This window comes from Phaenicophaeus curvirostris, chromosome 14, assembly GCF_032191515.1.
Source record: "Phaenicophaeus curvirostris isolate KB17595 chromosome 14, BPBGC_Pcur_1.0, whole genome shotgun sequence".
Classification (NCBI taxonomy): Eukaryota; Metazoa; Chordata; class Aves; order Cuculiformes; family Cuculidae; genus Phaenicophaeus; species Phaenicophaeus curvirostris.
Window position 1 is genome coordinate 8,675,890 of NC_091405.1, and position 20,474 is coordinate 8,696,363.

The following is a 20,474-nucleotide window of genomic DNA, read 5'->3' on the forward strand; positions in this document are numbered from 1 at the left end:
AGGATTTCCTAGGCTTAAATTCCTCCAAATTTGAGTAGTCTCCCAGGCGCATATACATGTTTTTCTACTCTGGCTTACATTTGTGGGACATCTGGTGGCTTTAGGCCTTCTGGGCACTGCGAGGCAAACCCTGAAGCAGGTAAAACCCAGCCGATCTACACTGATTTCTATACTGTGAAGAGCACAACATGCTTTGCTGCTCAGCTCTCCCACATCACATCAGCTTTCCTGGAAGCTCAGTGCCTCTGGCACAGGGGAAAACAAGCTGCTGAAGAATGAATGAGCTTCTCAGAGCGCTGCTTGCACACAGGGAAATAGTTTGCAAGAAATTCCCAGCTATGCTGCCTGCCCTGGGCAGTGTTTTGCATTTTCTCTTGCCGGCTGCTGGCAAAGCTATGGGACATCTGGCTCCTTTCCGACCTGCTGCTGCCAGCACCATGAGCAGCTGAAAAAAATAATTTTAAGGGTGTTTTTATTTTATAATCCTCCTGCTGGGATTCTGCTAAGCCCAGGGAACTGAGAGTTTGCCTTTCCAGACTGGCCATGAAGTCACAGAACCAAAACAAAGGCAGAGGTGATGGAATCACTCCGTCGGTAGCAGAGTTGCTCCAGTTTGTTGAGCTCCGGAGGGGACAAAGTCATGGACAGGCTTGATTGTATGAAACCCTTTTAAAATATCCCGCATTTGCCAGAACTTTTATGAAAGAAAGTACTTTTTAGGGGGTTGTGGAGGTGTCTCTAGCCAGCATGGGGAGGCAGGACCAGTGTCACATGGGGCAGTGATTCAACCCCCCTGCCCTCCCACTGAATTTTTTCCTCGTAAGAAAAAAGAAATAACTTTCCTAACCATATTTGATTGCAAAAAAATGTTTTTGGCTCTCCACAAATTTCACAGGGTGGATCTGATTAGGATCAGTCGAGTGTTTAAAAACAAGGGCCTTTACAGACGTTATTTATTAGAAATAACAGTAAAGGTTTCATCCCTCGGATAATTATTTTTAATAAACCATCTGCACAGCTCTTTACATTTGCCATTTCTCTGTATTACCAGCAAGGGAGTAATTATGGTTTTCTTCCAAGAAATGTGTGTGTAATCTGGTAATCCCAAAAAAACCCCTCTGAAGTCAGGCTGCAGACGGTTCTTTATATTCTGCAGTGACCAGTGCTCCCAGCAGGGTACATCTGGGCTAGGGCTGCTGGGCACGACTGGGGGCAGCGAGGAAGGGACTGATCCAACGCAACTGGGGTTGATCCAGGAGGAAACTGGTAACTGCCCAGGGATGGATTAGTCTGGGACTAGGGACATCGACCTGGGTCTGGGGGGACTGGTCTGGGACTGGGGAGGCTGCTCTGGGGCTGAGAACACTGGTGGGAGACTGGCGGTGGACCAGTCAACTGGGGATGGACCAGTCTGGGACTGGGGAGGCTGATCTGGAACTGAGGATGGGCTGATCTGAGACTGGGGAGAGAATGGTCTGGGGAAAGACCATTCTGGGATTTGGGACATTGGTTTGAGATGGGGGGCACTGATCTGGGACTGGAAATGGACTAACCTGGGACTTGGGACATTGGTTTGGGACTAGGGGCACTGTTCTGGGACTGGGGATGAACCAATCTGAGACTGGGGAAACTGATCCAGGGCTGGGGATGGGCTGATCTGGGACTGGGGAGAGGCCGTTCTTGTGGTGGACTGACCTGGGACACTAGTTTGGGACTGGGGAGACACCAGTCTGAGACTGGGAATGGACCAACACGGGACTGGGGAGACTGCTCTGAGTCTGAGGATGGACTGGGGTGGAACTGGGGAGAGGCTGTCCTGTGGACGGACCGATGTGGGGCTTGAGGCACTGGTTTGGGGCTGGGAGTACTCCTCTGGGGGTGGACTGATGGAGAGCCTGGTCCGGGGCTGGACTGATTGGGAACGTGGGACACTGATCTGGGACTGAGGAGGCTGCTCTGGGCCTGGGGATGGACCGATCTGGGGACTGGGGAGAGACCGGTCTGTGTATGGACTTATGTGGGACTCGGGGTCCTGATGTGGCACCGGGGCCTACTCCGCCCCCGCCCCGCCAGTTCATTTCTCGGAAAGGCGCGCGCTGCAGAGAAAGCGGCCCCCGCCGCGCGCGCCCCCACTGGGCGGCTTCCCATTGGCCTGCTGGAGGCGGAGACGGCTTCCCATTGGGTGACGGGCTGTCTATCATCGCCTAGGGGGCGTGTCCAGGCACGGTCCCGCCCCCTCGGAGACTATAAAAGGCGGGCGCGGGGAAGGAGGGCGCTGGACAGCGGCGCGGAGCGCAGGTAGCGGGAGCGGCGGCCTCGCCGCGCTGGGGAAGGGGCTTGCGGGGAGCTGGGGTTAGCGGGGCAAACCCAGCCCAGTGCCAACACCAACGGCCCCGGGCACTGCTGAGCCCTCTCGGTGCTGAGTGGCGCTGGGGTCGCGGGAGCTGGTGGTGCCCTCGCCGCTCCATGGCAAAGCCGAGGTTGGTTGGGTTGAGGAGGGCCTGGTGGCGGCTCGGAGCTGGGGTCGGGAGGGTGACGGTGCGGTGCAGCCTCTGGATGTGTCTTGTGTGTGTTGGCTTGTGTGGCAGCCTGGAGGGCTCGATCAGCCTCCTGTGGAGGAGAAGTGGAGCGCTGGCTTCTGCAGTGATGGGAACAGGCTTTCTAGAAAACAAGCTGGATTGGGAAAGTCCCACTTCAGTGGGTATTTTTAAGGCTCTTCATGCTGACATAACTTGGGTGCTCCCAAAAGGAACCTGTGGAGGGGCTGGGTGTATCCACCCCTCTGGGGAAATGCTCTGGCAGGTGCTTTGGGGCATTCAGCTCTGGAGAGGTAGCTGAGGTCCGGAGCTGTGCCCTTGGTGTTGTTTTGGCTAGGAGTGATAGCTCTCACCGTCCCTAAAAGCAGAGGCTCTGCTGCAGATGGCCAGGGAGATCCGTGTGTCCTGCTGTGCAACAACAGGGGAATGAAGAAGCAACAGGAGTTGGTGGCACTAGGCTAGTGTGAGCTTTTGGTGAAGCAGGTACTACCAGGTCTCAGGCTGTGCTGGGAACATCCTCATCCTCTTCCCAAAGCCTTCCTGTGGGGCAGTAAATAAAAAAAGGAGGAGTAAGAGGCAGTCTGGTGAAACTAGGAGAAGGATTGTGAGCCCAAAAGGCCTGGAGGGCTGGTAGTGGGGTGCTGGTCACTTCTGCCAGGGCACTGACTTCTGAAGTCACTTAAGGTTTTGCCATCAAGGTGACAGGGGATGCAGGAGCGTTGAGCCTGGCACTTTACTTCCAGATAGGTGGAGAAACTTTCTCCTGGGTCCTCTGTGAAGTCACCTATTTTTTTTGGCTAAAAATGACCCAAGATCTCCAGTAAGTGTGGCTTGACTTCACGCTGCTCCATCCTGGCATCAGTTCTCTGTTGGAGAGGATTGATTGTGCAGCTCCCGTCCTTGTGGTGTCTCTGGAGGCTGCTGGAACCAGTGCCCCGGATAGGCAGTGCCTCTCCGGGACAGACCCTCGTGTCGGGGTCAGCTGGGGACAGCACTTGCTTCCCATCTCCTGCAGATGGTAAAGGATATCTGCATTAGGATGGCGTGTCCTAGTGTCACTTGCTCAGGTGACTGCAGAACTGGGTGCTTTAATTCCTGGCTGTCTGCTTCCTAAGTGACTTATCCTGCAGCAAAAAAAGGAGTAAGCAGAGCATGAAGTCAGCCTGTTTCTATGAGCAGACCTTTGATTGCTAGAACAGAGGAAGGAGGAAATTGCCTTGATTTTTTTTATTACAAAATAAGCGTGTGTGGGTGCATTTTAATGCACAGACACTGGCACGTAGGACTCACGGAGCCACCGATAACTGCTCATCCCTGCAGGCAGTGCCGCTGCCAGCTGTGCACATGGCAAACCAGAGCATGGCACAATCCCTTGTACGCCAGTTGGGGTGGGGTGGTGCTGAGGGAGCTAACAGGGCTTGGATCTCTCGTTCCATACAGGATGTGTGACCGCAACGGCGGGCGGCGGCTCCGGCAGTGGCTGATCGAGCAGATTGACAGTGAGCTGTACCCTGGGCTCATCTGGGAAAATGAGGAGAAAACCATGTTCCGCATCCCCTGGAAACATGCTGGGAAGCAAGACTACAACCAGGAGGTGGATGCCTCTATTTTCAAGGTAGAAACAGATGATGAATGCCTTTTTTCCATGGTTTCTGGGCTCTGTGCTGTTTTTCCTTGCTGACAGTCCTACCGGTGGGAGATGGCCCATGTTCTCAGAGTTTTACATCCCTAACCTCTGCAGATAACACTTACCCCACAATCGGCCTCTAAGGCTTTTTTGGGGGTATTTGTTCCTTTCAGCTAAACGCTGGTGCCAAGTTTACGTTTGTTTTAGGTGTGTTTGAATTGTAGCCTTACACGAGAAGGAGCTTGATGTGCTCTTTTGATCTGTTCCTTTTGATCCTTTTTATCTTCTTACCAGGCTGTTATTGATAAAAGCCTGGATTTAAAAAAAAAAAAAAGACTTTGCGGGAGGGAAAGAAGGTTTTGGATTTCCCTGAGAGTCTGGATTTCCAGTTTTGGGGAAACACTGGAGATTTTCATCCTGAACAAAAAAAGGTCTTCCCCAGGAATTCCCTTCCCTTTGTCTCTGCTTCCAAATATTGATGCCAGTAGGAGTTTGCTTTCAGGGCAGTGATAGCTGGTTGGTGGCTTGTTCAGGAGCACTGAGTTATCAGGGATGACATTGAGTTCACCGTCTGAAAATATAGAAATATCTTTAAAATAAATATGTATATTTTAAAAATATGTATTTTTTCAATATTTGTTATGTGTATTTTGTTATGTCCCAGTCAGAAGCTGGAAAATGAGGCTTACTTTGACTTTTCTTTCCTTCAGCTGAGGTTTCCTTCAGGTTGTTAGGAACACCACTGCTTCAGCAGTAATTACTTGCATCACAAGCAGCTCCTGACCTGCTGGTGTAGAGATGAAGCCACATATTATGATCTTACCTCTGCTTTTTAAAATCTGGGTGCTGCAGTCCTTTCTGCACCCAGGTGCATCTCTGGGGCAGGTGATGCTCCCAGATACACATCCCCACGTGTGGTGACTCTGTATGTGTTTGCAATCTAGGAGTGAAACTGCGAATGCACGTGAGATGGTTTAAAGAGTGCAAGACGCAGAGGGTCAGGAGATGAAAATGCTCTCTGCAGCCCCAGTGCCTTTGCTCTGGGGGCTGAGGGGATCTGCAGAGCTCACCTGGGGGGATTTTTTTGCTGCTTTGCTTCAGGCCTGGGCTGTTTTCAAAGGCAAGTTCAAAGAAGGTGACAAAGCAGAGCCAGCCACATGGAAGACACGACTGCGCTGTGCCTTGAACAAGAGCCCTGACTTTGAGGAGGTGACAGACAGGTCCCAGCTGGACATTTCTGAGCCCTACAAGGTCTACAGGATTGTGCCAGAGGAGGAACAGAAATGTGAGTGCCATGATAAGAGACTGACTGCCAGATGCAGGTCAGCCCTCCAAGTAACCATGGCTTGTGCCACTGACCTAAATCTGAGCAGACCTTCCTGGCCAGATGTGGCTCTTGCACTGTCATGCTTTGCTTGTCCTGCTTTGCAGAAGATGTCCTTTTGGTCACAAAGGTGGCAGAGATGTGAGGATGAAGGACAGGCATTTTTCTCTCTCTCAAACTGTTGCTTAGGAAATAGGGGATAACTGCAGCATCTTGTAAACTTTCATCCCTTACAGATGTTGCAGAGGCAAATCTAAAATCCTTCCCTCCTTGGCGGGGGGGCACTTGAGCCTCAGCCTTCTGTCCTCCCAACATCTGCCCTGGGTGGATGGCCAGGAGTTGCAATAAATTGCTTCTACCTTCCCAGCAGTAATTAGAGTAGCAGTAGTTTTGCAGAGAGCAGTTACTGCTGTGTTGGCCGGTGCGGCACAGGTTGCACTAAGTATATCTTTATTTGTGGTTAGGCTTGTGTGTACTTTTTCCTTTTTTTAAAAGTAAAAATCTTCGCAAAAAAAAAAACCCCAAAAAAAACCCTCTTGGGAAATCGACCTTTGGTATCTCTGTCTTCTCCAGCCATGTTCACACGGGGGGCACGCCACTGCTATGCAAATGGCGCTGCAGGTTCCCACCAGCAGCATGACTGTGCTTGAGGTGGCTAGTGGCAAAAGGAGAAGCAGTGGCAGCCGCCCTGGTCTCTAGGGTGCTCAGAAAACCCCAACCTTCTGCTCTAGCTCTGTCTTTACTGCTGGCTGGATTTTTCATTTGGCTTGTGGCTGTTCAGTGTGCATTGAGACAATGGGTTGCAAACAGGTTTTTAGTCCTGAAAAGCAGCTCTGAGTGGAGCTGGAAAGGGCTGCAGGCACCCCCAAGGTGCTGTTACATAGCCCTGCTCTGTTTCTCAGTTTCATAACTTTCACAGGGTGAAGGGTTTCTAAAACTCATCATGGAGATGAGCCACGGCAGGGGTGTGTGTATACTTACTGTGTCTCCTGGCCTCTCTTTCCAGGCAAAGCAGGCATTGCCAATGGGAGCAGTCTGAATGATGCCACGGAGATGGACTGCAGTTCTTCTGCAATTGATGACCTCATTAAAGAGGTAAGCCCTCAATGTGGCTGCAGGTCACCTTGCACAGATGGATGGATGGCAGGCAGTTGCCCAACAGAGCATTGCCTTCCTAAAATTCAATCTGCAGAGCTTTGGGCATTGGCCTGGTGAATAATGCTGGGTTTTGTAGCTCGTTCATATGAGCCAGTGCTGGAACATGGTTGATGGATACCTCATGTTTTTGATTTGTGTTTGCATGGGAGAGACCTTTGCTGGGGGATGGAGGCTGTTTTGCAGCTCTGTTCCCCCTTCTTAGATGTCTCCTTGGGCAGCTTCTGCTCAGTAGCTCTTGAGGGTGTTATTTGAGTGTATGGCCTGAGGAATGCCAAACTTGCATGCTCTAACCAAAAAAGTGCATTGGCATCCTCTTGGCTTTGCCGTTTGGACCCTCTCTGAGCATTGCAGGTGCCTCTGTGCAGGGCAGCGGCTGCCCAAGCCATCAAACCCACTATAATTCCGGTGTTTGGTCTTGCACAGCCGCCCTGTGTAGATGAATACCTGGGGATCATCAAGAGAAGCCCCTCGCCCCCACAGGAGACTTGCAGGAACCCCCCAATACCTGACTGGTGGATGCAGCAGCCCAGCCCCTGTAAGTAGCCAACAGCATGTGCATTGTTTAATGGAACCAAGAGTTTTTTTCTGGAGCAGAAAAAACTTACTGTACAGTGATGGACAGTGGACAACAATTGTATTTTATCTTCTTAATTAAGAATACTTAAAGTGCTAATTATGAATACTGAGATTGGTAGCAGGCATCCAAATGTGTGTATTGCACAAGATTAAATGCACCTTGGAGTATTTGTTGGCATCTTCTGTGTGGGAGCTGGGAAGTCTGATGTGCCTGGGAGACAGAACAGAGGGACTGGTGTAAGGGATCTGGGGGATTGGGGTTTGGGAGCTGAGCACGCAGGCTCAACTTTTCTTTCTCTCTGCCCACAGCATTGCCCCTGATGAATGGGTACTCTGGCTATGAGCAGCATCATTCAGGTGAGGTAGCTCCCATGCTGGACTGTGGCCATCAAAAGTCCTTCTGGGGCTCAGTCTTGTGTGTACAGTGGTACAAGGTGGCTCTGACTCTGCTCCCTGCCTCGGGGGATGCTTTTCCCTGGGTTTGGGAGGTCTTGCACCCTTCTGAGTATTCACAGGGTTTGCACACTCAGCAGGTACTCATCCTGCCTGCTATCCTGTGTCTACAAACCTGGCACAGGGGCTTCCCTGGGATGCTGGGATCAGCTGTGCCTTTGCTGTGGTGAGATCTGCCTGCAGGAAGGGAAGTGTGGAGCAAAGGCAGAAGGAAGATGTTCAGTATTGGGAGCTCTCGCTTGCTGATCAGTGCTGTTACTGGACTGAGTGCTGGAGATGTCCTCTAGCAAGTAGGAGGTCCCTCCATTAAGTGAGACTTGCTCCTAGGAAATTTTGCTGCTCTCACAGGGCTTGGGCGTTGCAGTGAAGAGCGGATGGGATTTGTCTTCTTCAGGTTACTCCCAGATGGTGATCAGCTTCTACTACGGGGGGAGGCTCGTGGGCCATGTCACCACCTCATACACCGAGGGCTGTCGGATCTCGCTCAGCCAGCCCTCCAGCCATGGTGAGAAGCTCTACACCCCTGATGCCCTGGAGCATGTGCGGTTCCCCTCAGCTGACACCATCCAGAATGACCGCCAGAAGCAGATCACCAGGAAGCTCTTTGGGCACCTGGAGAGGGGTGTCCTGCTGCACAGCAACAAGCAGGGCATCTTCATCAAGAGGCTGTGCCAGGGCAGGGTCTTCTGGAGTGGGAACACCATGGTCTACAAGGACAGGCCAAACAAACTGGACCGGGATGAGGTGGTGAAGATATTTGATACCAACTTGTTCTTCAGAGGTTTGTAGGAGTGTTCCCCTCTTTCTCTTTGTCCATTCAAGGGGGGGTTGAAAGGGTGGAGCCCTTTTGCCTTGGAGCACTTTGAAGTCATCACTGTCCATCACTGATGGGTTACCCAGTTGCTCTGGATGAGTAGCTGATGCTATCAGATCTAGGAAGGAGCAACCTGCTTTGTTCTCCTTAGCGTATTCCTCCTAGTTGGAGGCTTTGCACAACAAAACTGGCTTCTCTTGAGGCCACAGCTTTGTTCCATGCCAGGGTGCTTTGTCCAAATGCTGTGTAGCGAAGGCTGGCAGCTTGCAGCAGACAGCTTCTGAGTCTTTCCCCTCTCCTTGCAGAGCTGCAGCAGTATTACAATAACCAGGGCCGCTTCCCAGACAGCAGAGTCATGCTGTGTTTTGGAGAAGAGTTCCCAGATGCGGTGCCACTGCGGTGTAAACTCATCCTTGTTCAGGTATGGAGGGCTGCCCTTTGGAGCTCTGCTGATGAATAGGGTGTTTCTGGTGCCTGCACCCAGTGTGGGTACCCCTTGGGCCAAGAAGGCTGCGGCTTGTATGAAGAGTGCAGGGAGGGTGTTGCATCCACCCCTGAGCAAGCAGAGACCTGCCAAGTCTGTGAGGTCCTGGAGGGAATTTTACAGGTTCAGAGACAGGTCCTATGCCTCCCTGCACAACTTTCTGACCTGTCACTTTTTTGCTTTGGATGTCTGCGCTAGAGGATCACTCTGCATATGCTTGGATGTCCCCCAACCTGTCCTCACCTCTGTATAGCTCTGCTGGGAGAGGAGCTCTTGTGACTGCTCCTTTTCTCCTAGAGGTGCTTTTACTAAGTTGGTTTGTGGGGTTGGACCTGTTGACCTGGCTGGACCTGGCCACCTGGATCTGTTTGGCATGACTGCTTTTCTGTGTCTCTCCTACCACATACCCTGGTGCCTGGGCTGGAGGGGGTGGATGGCTGCAGTGGGAGATGCCTGAAGACATTCCTCTTCATTCAGTGTCTTCATTACTTCTTGCTTTATGCAGGTGGAGCAGCTGTGTGTCAGGCAGGTGGTGGAAGAGGCTGGGAAGACCTGCAGCAGCAGCCCTATGCTCCCCATAGCTGATGAGACACAGCATGACCAGGTGTACAGGATCTTCCAGGACATCTGCACAACACACCAGCGACCGCTCTTCAGAGAAAACCAACAGATTGCTGTCTGAGTCTTCTTCCCTGAAGAGATAGTGTGGTGGTTTGGGTTCATCTAGACCCCATTTGGTCCCCTTAGTGCCTAACCTCCCCTTTTGGAAAGTTGGTTTTCGTTTTTTGCTGTTTCCAGTCCAGAGTCTGCATAAATACAGCAGTAAAAATTGCTGTGAGAAAGTTGATTGGATGCTTGGTGTCTATCCCACAGACACTTAACTGATAAAAATAACTTTTGTACTAAGCAGGGTAGTCCATCTAGTGTTGTCCATTGCTAATGAGGAGGAGAAAGCAGCATCTGAGCTGTGCAGGAAGGTTAGGGCTGGCAGTGCTTTGTGTTGCCTTTGTTAATGGCCAGTCAAGCAGAACCAAAAATCAACAGCTGTACCAATCTGCTCCAGTGGTCTGTAACTCAGACCTTGCTGACAGTAGAGATTTGGTAGGCAGTGACTCTTGAAAAAGCCTTAAAATGCTCCAGTGTAGGAAAGAAATACTTTCCAGAAATCAGGGCTTTATTCCTGCTGATGGAAGACAGAGTATGTCTTCCAAGGACAACCTTCTCAAATGCCTCTTTAGTTTTGCGATGGGGTTTATATGTTTATCTGTAATACCAAAGTATTTTGAAATTTGGAAACCAATGCAAAGATTATATATGTAAATGTTGAATATAAGAACTTAGGAATCTTAATTTTTCCTAACCAGAACCAGAGTTTATATAAATACATATCTTTAATTTTAAAGATTGCAGCATAGTGTGAATAGGTTGGCTTTGCCCTCCCAAATGCATGTGTTGGTCTCTCTCAAGCGTGACCAGGCAGCGGCATCCGTGTGTAAATCCTCATGAATATGCTTGGTGTGTGCACCTAGCACTGGGGAGCTGCTTGGGCCTTGCAGCTGACACAAACCAGGACTACACATGTGTGCGTACTGCTAAGCTGCCTATTTATTTTATGCCTTAGGTTTATTAAATCTTTTATGTAATTTTTTTATCTTCCTGCAATTAAAGTGCTATATTTTGTATTTTTCTTGCAAGGTGGTTTTTGGTTGCAGTGGGTGGCATGTCAAATATCTGTTTGGGTGAGCCTAGCATCTCTGACTCTTCTACCCTGGTCTTCCCTGTGATGGGGGGTGTGTTAAGTATCTGTGGTTGCCTCCCTCCTGCTCTGTAACAGCACAGCTTCATCTCCGGGGCAGGAGAGGAATAAGCTAAATAGCTTTAATGCAGTGGAGGGAGGACAAGGGTGTTGCTTGAAGAGTCTTCATTCCAGGAAGTACATGAAGATAGATCCCTGCTCATCTGCCACAGCACTGACCTGGGCTGTGATACTCCAAGCTCGTGGGATGACGGAACAGTTACTTATGGTCCTACTCCAAGTCAAATTGTAGTCTCCTCCTCACTGATTGCCTGGTGGAGCCTTTTCGCACTGTCTTCTCCATCCACCTTTTCAATGAGGTGCATCTAGTGGAGGTGGGCATTGTTTTGGGAGAATCAAAGGCAAAGAGGGAGCATCTGCCTTGGTCAAACAGCAAAGTCAATATTACAGCAGGGGAGACTGAGCCATCTGCACCCTTGCCTGCCTTCATCTCAGGCCTGTGTATAGCGGTAATACCTCAAGAGGCTCTGGAAGTGTGTGAGGACCACGTGTGATTTGTCTCCTTGCTCCATGTGAAGGACAAACAGTAACATAAGATCTTTTCCCCACAGCAGGCTTTGTTGTGTGCTCTGTTCCAGTCCTGCTAAGGGATGCAGGCAGGGAAGCATTAGTCTTCATGGGGTACCCCTGGTACCAAGGTAGTGGGGTATGCTGGCACTTGTGCAGGGGATGCCTGGGCTGCCCAGGCAGCTGGAGGCTGAGTCCCCTTAGATACTGAGAAGATGGCTGCAAAGGTATCTTCCCTGCTTGTGTATTAGAATAGATCAGCCCTCTGTTCTGTTCTGCATTTTTCCGTTCATGAGAGACCTCCCTATTCATTAGTATGTGGTCAGAACATGGTTAAGATGTGAGCATCCTGACCTGCAGTGGGTTGACCATAGCTCACCTCTGCCTGGAGGCTGTTCTGTCTACAGTATTGCTAGCTCTTTTAGGGTGAACAGCTCTGCCTTCTATAAAGCTTCAATAAAATAATGAAGCTCTTGTGGGACTTGAAGCTGACCCCTCTGTGTCCCTCCAGGGTAACCAGTTGCAGCCTCTGTCTCAAAGAGCAGTAGGTGCACAGTGGACAGCATACAACTCATAGCACCTAAAAAGTGCTCTGAGATGCGAGACCCAGCTGAAACGTTGTGGTTGCATGTTAGGATTAAGGGAGGTCCTGCATCCCAAGCTATTAATGCTATGAGAACACCACTCTATGGCTAAGTCATTCTCCATGTCTCAACCATGGTGGTGGGACTTTTACAGTTCTGCCTGTGCCCTTGTGCATGTCCTTTACAGGCATTGTGGCAAGAGGCTTTGGTGCTTGTCAGTGAAAATGGCTACAGACGAAGCTTTTTTGAGGATGCATCAGGATCCTAAGTGCAATGAAATACCCAACTCCTGTAAGCTCTTACAGGATGCTTGGTCATGGAGGTGGGGGTTGCACCTTGTAGATGCACTATCAATCATTCATCCCCAGCCTTTCACTTTTTCAGCTGAGGGCCATTGTGCTGTCTCTCACAGGGTTTAATCCTGTTCTTTGTGCTCCTTCAGAGCGTGAGGAAGACTCACCTTCCTCTGAATGAGGTGCCTGGTGGGGGAAGCCAGTGGTTGGGAGGCCTGTGCTGGAACAACACGTGCTTACTTGTGAAACACATGATGGGCTGCAGGCTAGGACACCATAAGCACCACTTGCGGCTTCACCAGATGTCCTGGTGCGAGTCCTTCCTCAGAAACCACCACCTTGTGCTTGCTTGGAGCCACCTGCTATGTATTCAGGGCTCTTTCAATTTCCACCCCAAGACCGCAGAAGAGCAGTGGTGAGTGGAGGCACCTTTTGTTGGACCCAGCTGTGATGTTTATTTTTAGTGTTACAATCCTGTCTCAGAACCCAGGACCTGGTCTGGGACCATGCTGTGCCTTGCTCCATAAAACTAGAAGGATGGCTCCATCCCAAATGGCTTTCAAGCCATATCTAAGAGGAAACAACTGGTGTGGAGGGACTGGGAAGGAAACAGTGGGATAGCACCATTGGCAGAAGTGTGGTAGAAGAAGGATACTGTGATGGGGTGTGTGACTATGGGTAGGGGTTCCCTTTTTGCTCAGGTCTCAGGTAGGACTCACAGTAGTGTTGAGTTTCTGCCTTCCCCACCCTGAAATCCAACATGAGAGAAGCTTCTGAGGCTGACACTTGCTCAAAGTCAAAGGATCAGCAGGAAGGAGCTGGCTTCAAGGTAACTGTGCCAGATTGCACTAAGGGATGCTCTGGCTCAGACTGGTGGTGGCCTTGGTAAAACCAAGAATATGCACATCATATTTTTCCCCCAAACCTTTGGCCAGCCAGGCAGGACACCCTGGCTGAGAAGCTGGTGCTGGTGGTGTCTAGGAGTGCCTCAGCCCAGAGTTGGTGCCTGCATCCTGGGCACCTAGTCCTGCACCTTGCCTGTCCCCTTGGGCATCTCCAGGGAGCTGCTCTGTGCAGCTGCACTGAATCTCAGTGGTTTTGGGTGACTGGGAGCTCAAATACTTTCGCTGGTTTCTGTTCACTTGAGTTCTTCTCTATGGCCTCACTGAAGTGAAACCTTGGCTCCTGGTGTTGTCTCTTCTTCATTAATGGCTCTTCTGTTGGCAAGTTTGAACAATGGCTCATGTCTTCAGCTGGGGATCCTACCCCAGATCCTGGGGATGCAGTACTCATTGCATATAGAATGGTTTGAGCTGGAAGGTCCCTAAAAGATCATCTAATTCCAATCCCCCTGCCATGGGCAGGGACACCTCCCACTGGATCAGGCTGCTCAAGGTCCCATCCAACCTCACGTGAAACACTTCCAGGGACAGCATCTGTGGCACAGGCTGCATCCCACTCTACCGGATGATCCTTGTCAGTGTAGCAGGATTGTGGGTAGCATGAATGAGAAGGCTTTCCTCCCTTTCCTGCACTTTGAACATATGCTTGAGTTGGAGCAGTAATGCCATCAAACACCTACCTGATGCGGAAATACTTTCTTGTTTTCTGGGGAGGCCCATCTCAAGCTGGCGAAACAGAAAAAGCTTTGGAGTCATCCCCATCCAGCTCTGGAGGCCAAGAGCTCTGCACAGAGAGACAACCACAATTCAATTGCAGATCCCAGCTCACAGTTGAACTGCTCAGGAGTACAACAGAGACCAGCTACAGCTGCTTCCTCCAACCTACTGCTGCTTGGCATGGGCCCCCACCAGCCCCTCCAGGCGTTAGAAAACAAACAGTCACTTTTTATTTCTAGACACCAGGGTTTCCAACTGGTTTGATTGCTCAATGCCCCATTTCAGCACAGCAGGCTGTCCACAATGAGCATCTTCGGGTTCTTCCTGCGAGCATGTTGTAATATGGGAAGCACCCTCCTTTGCATGGTCACCAGCAGCAGGACATTTCTTCCCTGCCCTCAGGAAGGCAGGAGAGCTACTCGGGGTCTTGTACCTCCCTCTCCAAATAGTTTGTCTCCTCCTTGGCTGGTCTTAATGCCAAGGACACCTAAGCGATGCCTTGTGAAGGAAGCCTGGCAGGATGATTCACCTAGAATTGTCTTTGGTGGACCACAAATCTTGCACCTTTGTGTGACTGCTCAGTACTCAAACCAGCATTGTGTGGCACTTCCAACTCATGCTTGCTTTGGATGGTCACCCTAAATGGCTGGTGAGAATTGGCTGAGCATTAAACCACACTTCTCAAAAAGTCAGACCTGTGCAGTCAGTGGAAGGGGAAGGATGGTCAGAAGGCATCTCATCAGCTCTGGGCATCTCAGCTCCGGGCATCTCAGCTCCATCAGGGCAGGCAGACGAGGTGCTGGGAAGAGCTGAGGGCGAGGAGGCAGAAGTCACAGGATCTGAGCCTGAGGAGGCAGCCAGCCAGCTGGTTTCCTCAAGCTAGACTTGGCTGCAGAAAGGTCTCATGCAGAGGAATGGAGATTCTGAACTCCAGCAAGCATGACAGCCACTTATTTTTCTGAATCCACTTTTGACAGATGACCTCTTCCTCCTGCAAGTCTTTGCTGTAACACCAGATACAAGGTCATGAAAACAGGCTCCACCCAAGACTCAGCTGCAAAAATACACAGGGATAAGAAATACAGCAGTACTTGTTTTGTTTTGTCAGACCTTAGCGTTTATTATGAGATCAAGTTTGTGAAGGCAAGGTCCAGGCTGAAATCCCCTCCCTTCCCTCCAAGTTTGCATGAGCCTAGATATTGTGTCCTGCCCTGAGCATATTTTTAGTGCATGTGATTTGCTTGCGACAACACAAACACCCTGATGCATCAAAATGGCTGGAACCATTAAGTACAGTTGGAGAGCTTTTTGTGTGAGTTACAAGCCACCCAGATACCAGGTAACTTGGGCCTCTCTTGTTCTTCAGAATAATAACATGAAAGAGCTTCTCCTCGGCCCTAAAATGCTCATGAAAATGCAAAGAAGCAAAAAGGCATTTTAGGTTGTTGCACAAAAAGGTCTTTGTGATGTGGCAATAAAAAAAACCCCTGCAAGCTGAAGAAACATTCTTTTTCCTTCTTTTATTCCATCCAGTTTTGCGAGAGTAGCTGGATGGTCAGAAGAGTTGCTCCAGTTCTCGCTGAGGGTATAGTTCACATGGCTCATGTAAAGCTTCCTAACTTCTGCTGGATGTTTTACAGGGAACTATAAACAATAACGTGATTTTGAATTTTGGAGTAAGTGGGCTGTGGATTTCAAGAATATTGATACCCAGCGTGTTACAGTTCCTGATTCTTCTTCTGATGGGCTGCAAAGGGAGTTTTACCCCAATTAATCTTCTGAATCTCCACTGCAATGAGCCAACAAAACCATTGCTGGAGAATGGTACATGGATTTGGGAGCTGCTGGCATGAATCCTGCTCTGCTACTTCTGCTGAAGACGGGGTATTGCTGGGCCAAAGCATGAGCTCAGCTGCCTTAAAAAAACCAACCCTGTAGCCTGTATCTTGTAACTCAAGGCTGATGGAGAGCAGATGGCAGTGACAGTCTCCATTGCACTGGAGAGTAAAGTGTGTGGAAAGGGTTTCTCCTGTTCATCCTCACCTGCAAGCTGAGAGGCAGCTGTGCCACGCAGATGCTTGCAGGGCCATTGTATTCTGACTGGGAGAGGTGTGTGGAGCACATCTGGAGGGTGATGTCAGTGATGTCCCTTAAGTAGTAGTTGCTGGACAGCCTCCAGCTGATCTGAATATGATACTTGGATCTGGTTGTGATGAAGGATTGCATCTACCTCTTAGCTTGGTGCTGAGCTCCAGCTCAGAAACTGGAGTTGTAATTGAGTAATAACCTGTTTTTCTCACTGAGGACATAAAGGAAACAAACAGTTCCTTGACACCAGATGCCTTGGTGCACCAGACCTAGGTCTCTGTCCATGCCACACTGCACCAGCTGTGTCCAGAGGCCACGAAGTATCACCTTGGTCTCTCCATGTCAGCAAAGTCACCTCCACTGGTTAATTCAAGGATACTCCTCTCTTTCAGCCCTGGTCTCCTCCCACACCCGACAACCCCATTCCCTGCCTATCCTTGCAGCTTAGGAAAGATATCATGCAAATCCACCTTGGGACATGAAACTTCTTGAGGTTCCCAGAGAGGTTCCTACCAAAATCAGCGTTTCCGCATTTTTTGCACAGCAATGGCAGAGCGGATCCCGTTACCCATGCGCTGCAGCCCCTGAGGGAGGTGTGGGGTGGGACAGCTGAGGTATGTGGAAGCAGCACGGTGGTTCGAAACAAGTGATTCCCTCATCTGGATCTTTCTGTTCTGTATTTCTCTTGAGAAGTAACTACTTCTCCCCAAGATAAATCTGGCTCATGGACACGTCCTCAGGGGCGAAAGGTAGTGCAGCCACAGAATGGTCTTCCCAGTGAACACAGCTAGAAAATAGTGAGAGGGATCCGTCTGGGGGATGGTTTTACACCACTGCCCCAGAAAGGATAGTCTGGTTTTAATTTGGAGGAATGTCTCGACAATTCTTTCATAAAAATCCCCAATACTTAGAATTTTCTGGTTTGTTTTGCTGCTTCTACTCATGTTCATGCTCTGGGTTTTTCTGTTTACTCCTAAATGCTCACAACCACCATAACCTCCTGTAGTTCCTTGGGGTGCCACTGGGATCTGCTCCATGAAGAGCCTGCCAAAGCCTCGCAGCTCTGTCTCCTGGGGCAGTGTGCTTTCAAGTGGAGAAGGGAAGGGAAGGGACCACTTGATTACACTTAAGGCAAGGAAGAAAAAGCAGTGGGAAATATTTCCTTGTAGAGTCACCAGAAAGGGCAAGGAGAGCCTGGAGGAAGGAGCCTCGTGGATGAGAAGGCAGGCTGTGGTGTTCACAACCAAGCAGGAGATTAGAAAAGTGGGGTAAAATGAGAGGTGAGGTTGAATGAAGGGGGAAAGATTCATTACAGATGCAGCAAAGGAAAAGCTGGTGGAAGGAAGTCAGCAGAGAAGGCTGAACATGCTCCATACCAAGGCCTGCCAAATATCTACCAACCCATTATCAGTCAATAGGTATCTGGAAAAGAAAGGAGCAAACCTGGCAGATGAATCTTGCTGTGCTGGACCCAAAAAAACAGTGGCTAAAGGACAGCCTGGACCACAGGTTGTGCCTGTAATGTGGTGGGTCATAGTCCCCAGCACAGCTCTTCTCCATGGACGTCTTTAATGCCATTAACTGACTCATGGCTGTGGTGACCAGCCTCTATGAAGTAAAGGCCAAGAGGTGTACGATGCGGAGAGGGGAGAGGGCAAAGGTGGTTACCCCCATTAGGCAGGATAGGGTACTAGTTGCTCGTGGAAAAGGAGGAATTTCCAGGGACCTCCTGATGAGCCTGAGAGCGTCTCCAGCGCGCAGTGCTGCCTCGGTTCCTCTTTCCTGGCCACAGAAAGCAACAGTGCTGAGTATCCTTTCATTGGGCTGAGATCAGGCCAAGCACAGGACACAGAAACAAACCTGTTGTGCCCAGCCTGTATGGCTCTGCCTTCAGAGTACATATGGGAAACTCTCGGTCTTCACAAGAGACTGGAAATTCTGATATATTTATAGCCTTGCCGTGGGTTGTGAGAAACCAAGGGGCTTTACAGGCTGGTGGTGCTCAGCAGTCGAAGTTACAGTATGCAACTCCCCCAGGAGAAACATTGAGCCCCAGCTGAGCCGTTGTGTGGAGCGGGGCAGGATGAGCATGAGTCCTGAGGGACAGCTATCAGCCATCCCCTGGACTCCCCTTTCTCTCTCTGTGCAGCCTTTCTGCCTCAGAGCTATGTCCTCTAATGAAATATATAGTAGTGACGGCTCAGGGGTAACTTATTTTCAAGGAGGGCGATGGTTTAGGTGTTTAGGAAAAGCCCTGGAACATCTGCTTCAGGCTGGTTGTGAATGGAGGAGTCCACCTTCTCCATTTTCCCCCTTCAGCCTTTTGGGTGAAGCTTCTTCTCACCCCAAGGATAAGACACAAAATCAAGAGATGTCATTGCAGGAGGGTTTTGAGTAGCAGGCAAGGAGGCATCTGTCTGGGCTGGTTTGTTAGCATCGGTCCTGGCTTGGAGCTCTTATTGCCGTGAGTCTGAAACTGTCTTTCATAGTGGGGGTCTAACAGTTTACAGCCCTCAGCATCAAAGCAGAAGCATGAAAGCAAAACCTTGCCTTGTTTTTTTTTGCCTTGTTCAGAAATTATTTTATATTTGTAGTAAAAGTGACAGCATCAGTTAGGGCTGCTAGAAGGAAGGAGGTTGCTGTATTTGTTGTTCCATGGACTGCCGTGCCTTTTCTGGTCCTCCTTCCTTACTTTGGCTCTCAAGTAATTTAAATGCTTAAGCACAATGGTGGAAAGCTGAGGATTTCACTCTAATTTTTATGAAATTGATATAGTTTATAGCAGCTTATTTCTAATGGAAATGCTAGAAACAATGACTGCAGCCTACAGAGCATTTTTGCACAGCAGCATCAACCACAAGCACAGGACTGATGAAAACCTTGCCTGTGTGTGCAGGTTTATTTGCTGAAGGCTGAATCGTGTGGGGCTGCTGGTGCTGGTTGTCACCTCGCACCACCATGATTTCATTCATCTCCAAACAACCAGGAGTTATTCAGCAGGAACTGTTGGGTCACAACTTGGTCCTTAAGATACCGCATGCCTTGTCATCCCTGGAGGACGATCCCAAAGGTAAGGCTGGAAATGAGCCATTGGAATTTAATAATTCGCTCTTGATTTGTGTGACCACTGCTGATGGATGCTGAGATCTTGCCCATAGTGGCCCATGGACCTGCCGTACTACCTTTCACCCCAATCTGAGCTGACTTTAGCACTCCTCTGTTTTTTTCTCAAAATTGGACATATTTGTGAGTTGATCATATCTATCCTTTTCTTTTCTGCAGTTTTAGTCATTTTATTATTTTACCAGGCCAGAAGAGGAGGCTGGCAGTCAGAGCTGCTTTCAGCCAGCTGCACTGCCCTGTATGTTTAACCAGCTTTTCTCAGGGTGGATTTGGGACAGACCCAGTTTTCTGAAAAAGCAGCATCCTTCTGTCACACATTTCAGCTTCTGAGGCTGCAGATGTGGCTTTTTCAGCTGGCTCTGAAATATCCCTGCTGCCTATGTAAGATGACTCCTTAAGCTCTGGAAATCCACAAAGCTGAAAAAAAAATCCCCAACCCCTTCCCCCTGACCCCAAGAGCTGCTCTTGGTTTTATATGCTAGCAAAACCTGGAGTTTCACTGAAATAAGTGGTGAAAATGCCTTGTCATCCTATAACTCCTACGCTTTTTGTAGCTATTTCTTGTGTGCTTTTGTTACAGCCTCCTCCTGTATCTTGACTTAAAGAGGAATTCTGGCTCAAGACCAAATTTTGACAAGCAAATCGATAAAAATTAAACAAACAAGCTCTGGTGCACAAAAACTGTGTGCACAGAGAGCCAAATTTGCCAAATATGTATTTTTCTCAACTGCAGCTCTCTAAAGAGGCATGGAGGACTTTTCCTGCTGGCACGGTCTACATCCTTGGGACGAGATTCATTCCCTCAGGTGACAAAACAAGCCTTGTGTTTGAATTCGGACTTTGGCCTCTGCCAGGAGCTGATCTGCATCATGCTGCTGTTACCAATATATAAGGTCTTTGGTTTCCCACCGTGGGACGCTGAGCCCGGGGGAGCCCCTGCTTTAAAAATCAGAATTTCCTCCCAGAAATTCTGGCAGAAAGAGTGACTCGATGAGATCTGGTGACTGATGGTGATGGGGTCCATGCTAGGCTGGTGGCTTCTGGGCTCATTTACATTTCACCGAGAGAGAAGTCAGGCGTGAGCTGCTTTCCTGTCAGCGTCCGGCTCGACCTGAACCCCCCTTGTTTGCTTTGTCTTTCTCAGGGCTGGCAGTGAGATCCTGGCAGACAAAAAGTCCGGTGAGCTGTCAAAGCCTTTCTCCCTCGTGGGTGGAATCTCTGGTGTCTAGTAATGCGGCTGAGCACGTGCTTTGGCCTCCTCTTCATCACCTCTATTGTTGTATTAGCTATTTCCAGGAGTTTTCCAGGAATTGAACATTTTTGATGCTTCTGAAATCACCTTATGGCTAGAGGCATTGAAGCAGATGCACAGATGTTTTAGGAAATGGAGATTCAGACCCTCAGGGCTCAATGTGCAGAGACAGTTCCTTCTTCTTTCCCCAGGCTGTGGCCGACCCTGACTCCAATGCTC

At 49.7% G+C, this 20,474-nt stretch overlaps 1 protein-coding gene across 4 annotated transcripts in view; it reads left to right on the forward strand.

Annotated features, from left to right (window-relative positions):
- Positions 1 to 10,655, forward strand: part of IRF8 (interferon regulatory factor 8) — an 81,144-nt gene extending 70,489 nt beyond the window's left edge. The window contains exons 1-9 of one of the 4 annotated variants that reach the window (XM_069868585.1): positions 1,246 to 1,266; positions 3,978 to 4,152; positions 5,266 to 5,449; positions 6,495 to 6,583; positions 7,070 to 7,181; positions 7,532 to 7,579; positions 8,070 to 8,456; positions 8,795 to 8,910; positions 9,479 to 10,655. In XM_069868585.1, the coding sequence (XP_069724686.1) occupies positions 3,979 to 4,152; positions 5,266 to 5,449; positions 6,495 to 6,583; positions 7,070 to 7,181; positions 7,532 to 7,579; positions 8,070 to 8,456; positions 8,795 to 8,910; positions 9,479 to 9,655 (1,287 nt within the window). In that variant the 5' untranslated portion in view covers positions 1,246 to 1,266; position 3,978 and the 3' untranslated portion in view covers positions 9,656 to 10,655. Of the gene's footprint in view, positions 1 to 1,245; positions 1,267 to 2,287; positions 2,299 to 2,451; positions 2,481 to 3,975; positions 4,153 to 5,265; positions 5,450 to 6,494; positions 6,584 to 7,069; positions 7,182 to 7,531; positions 7,580 to 8,069; positions 8,457 to 8,794; positions 8,911 to 9,478 lie in introns of those variants that run through there. The other 3 variants (XM_069868584.1, XM_069868583.1, XM_069868587.1) reach the window with 3 other exon arrangements.
- The last annotated feature ends 9,819 nt before the right edge of the window (positions 10,656 to 20,474 follow it).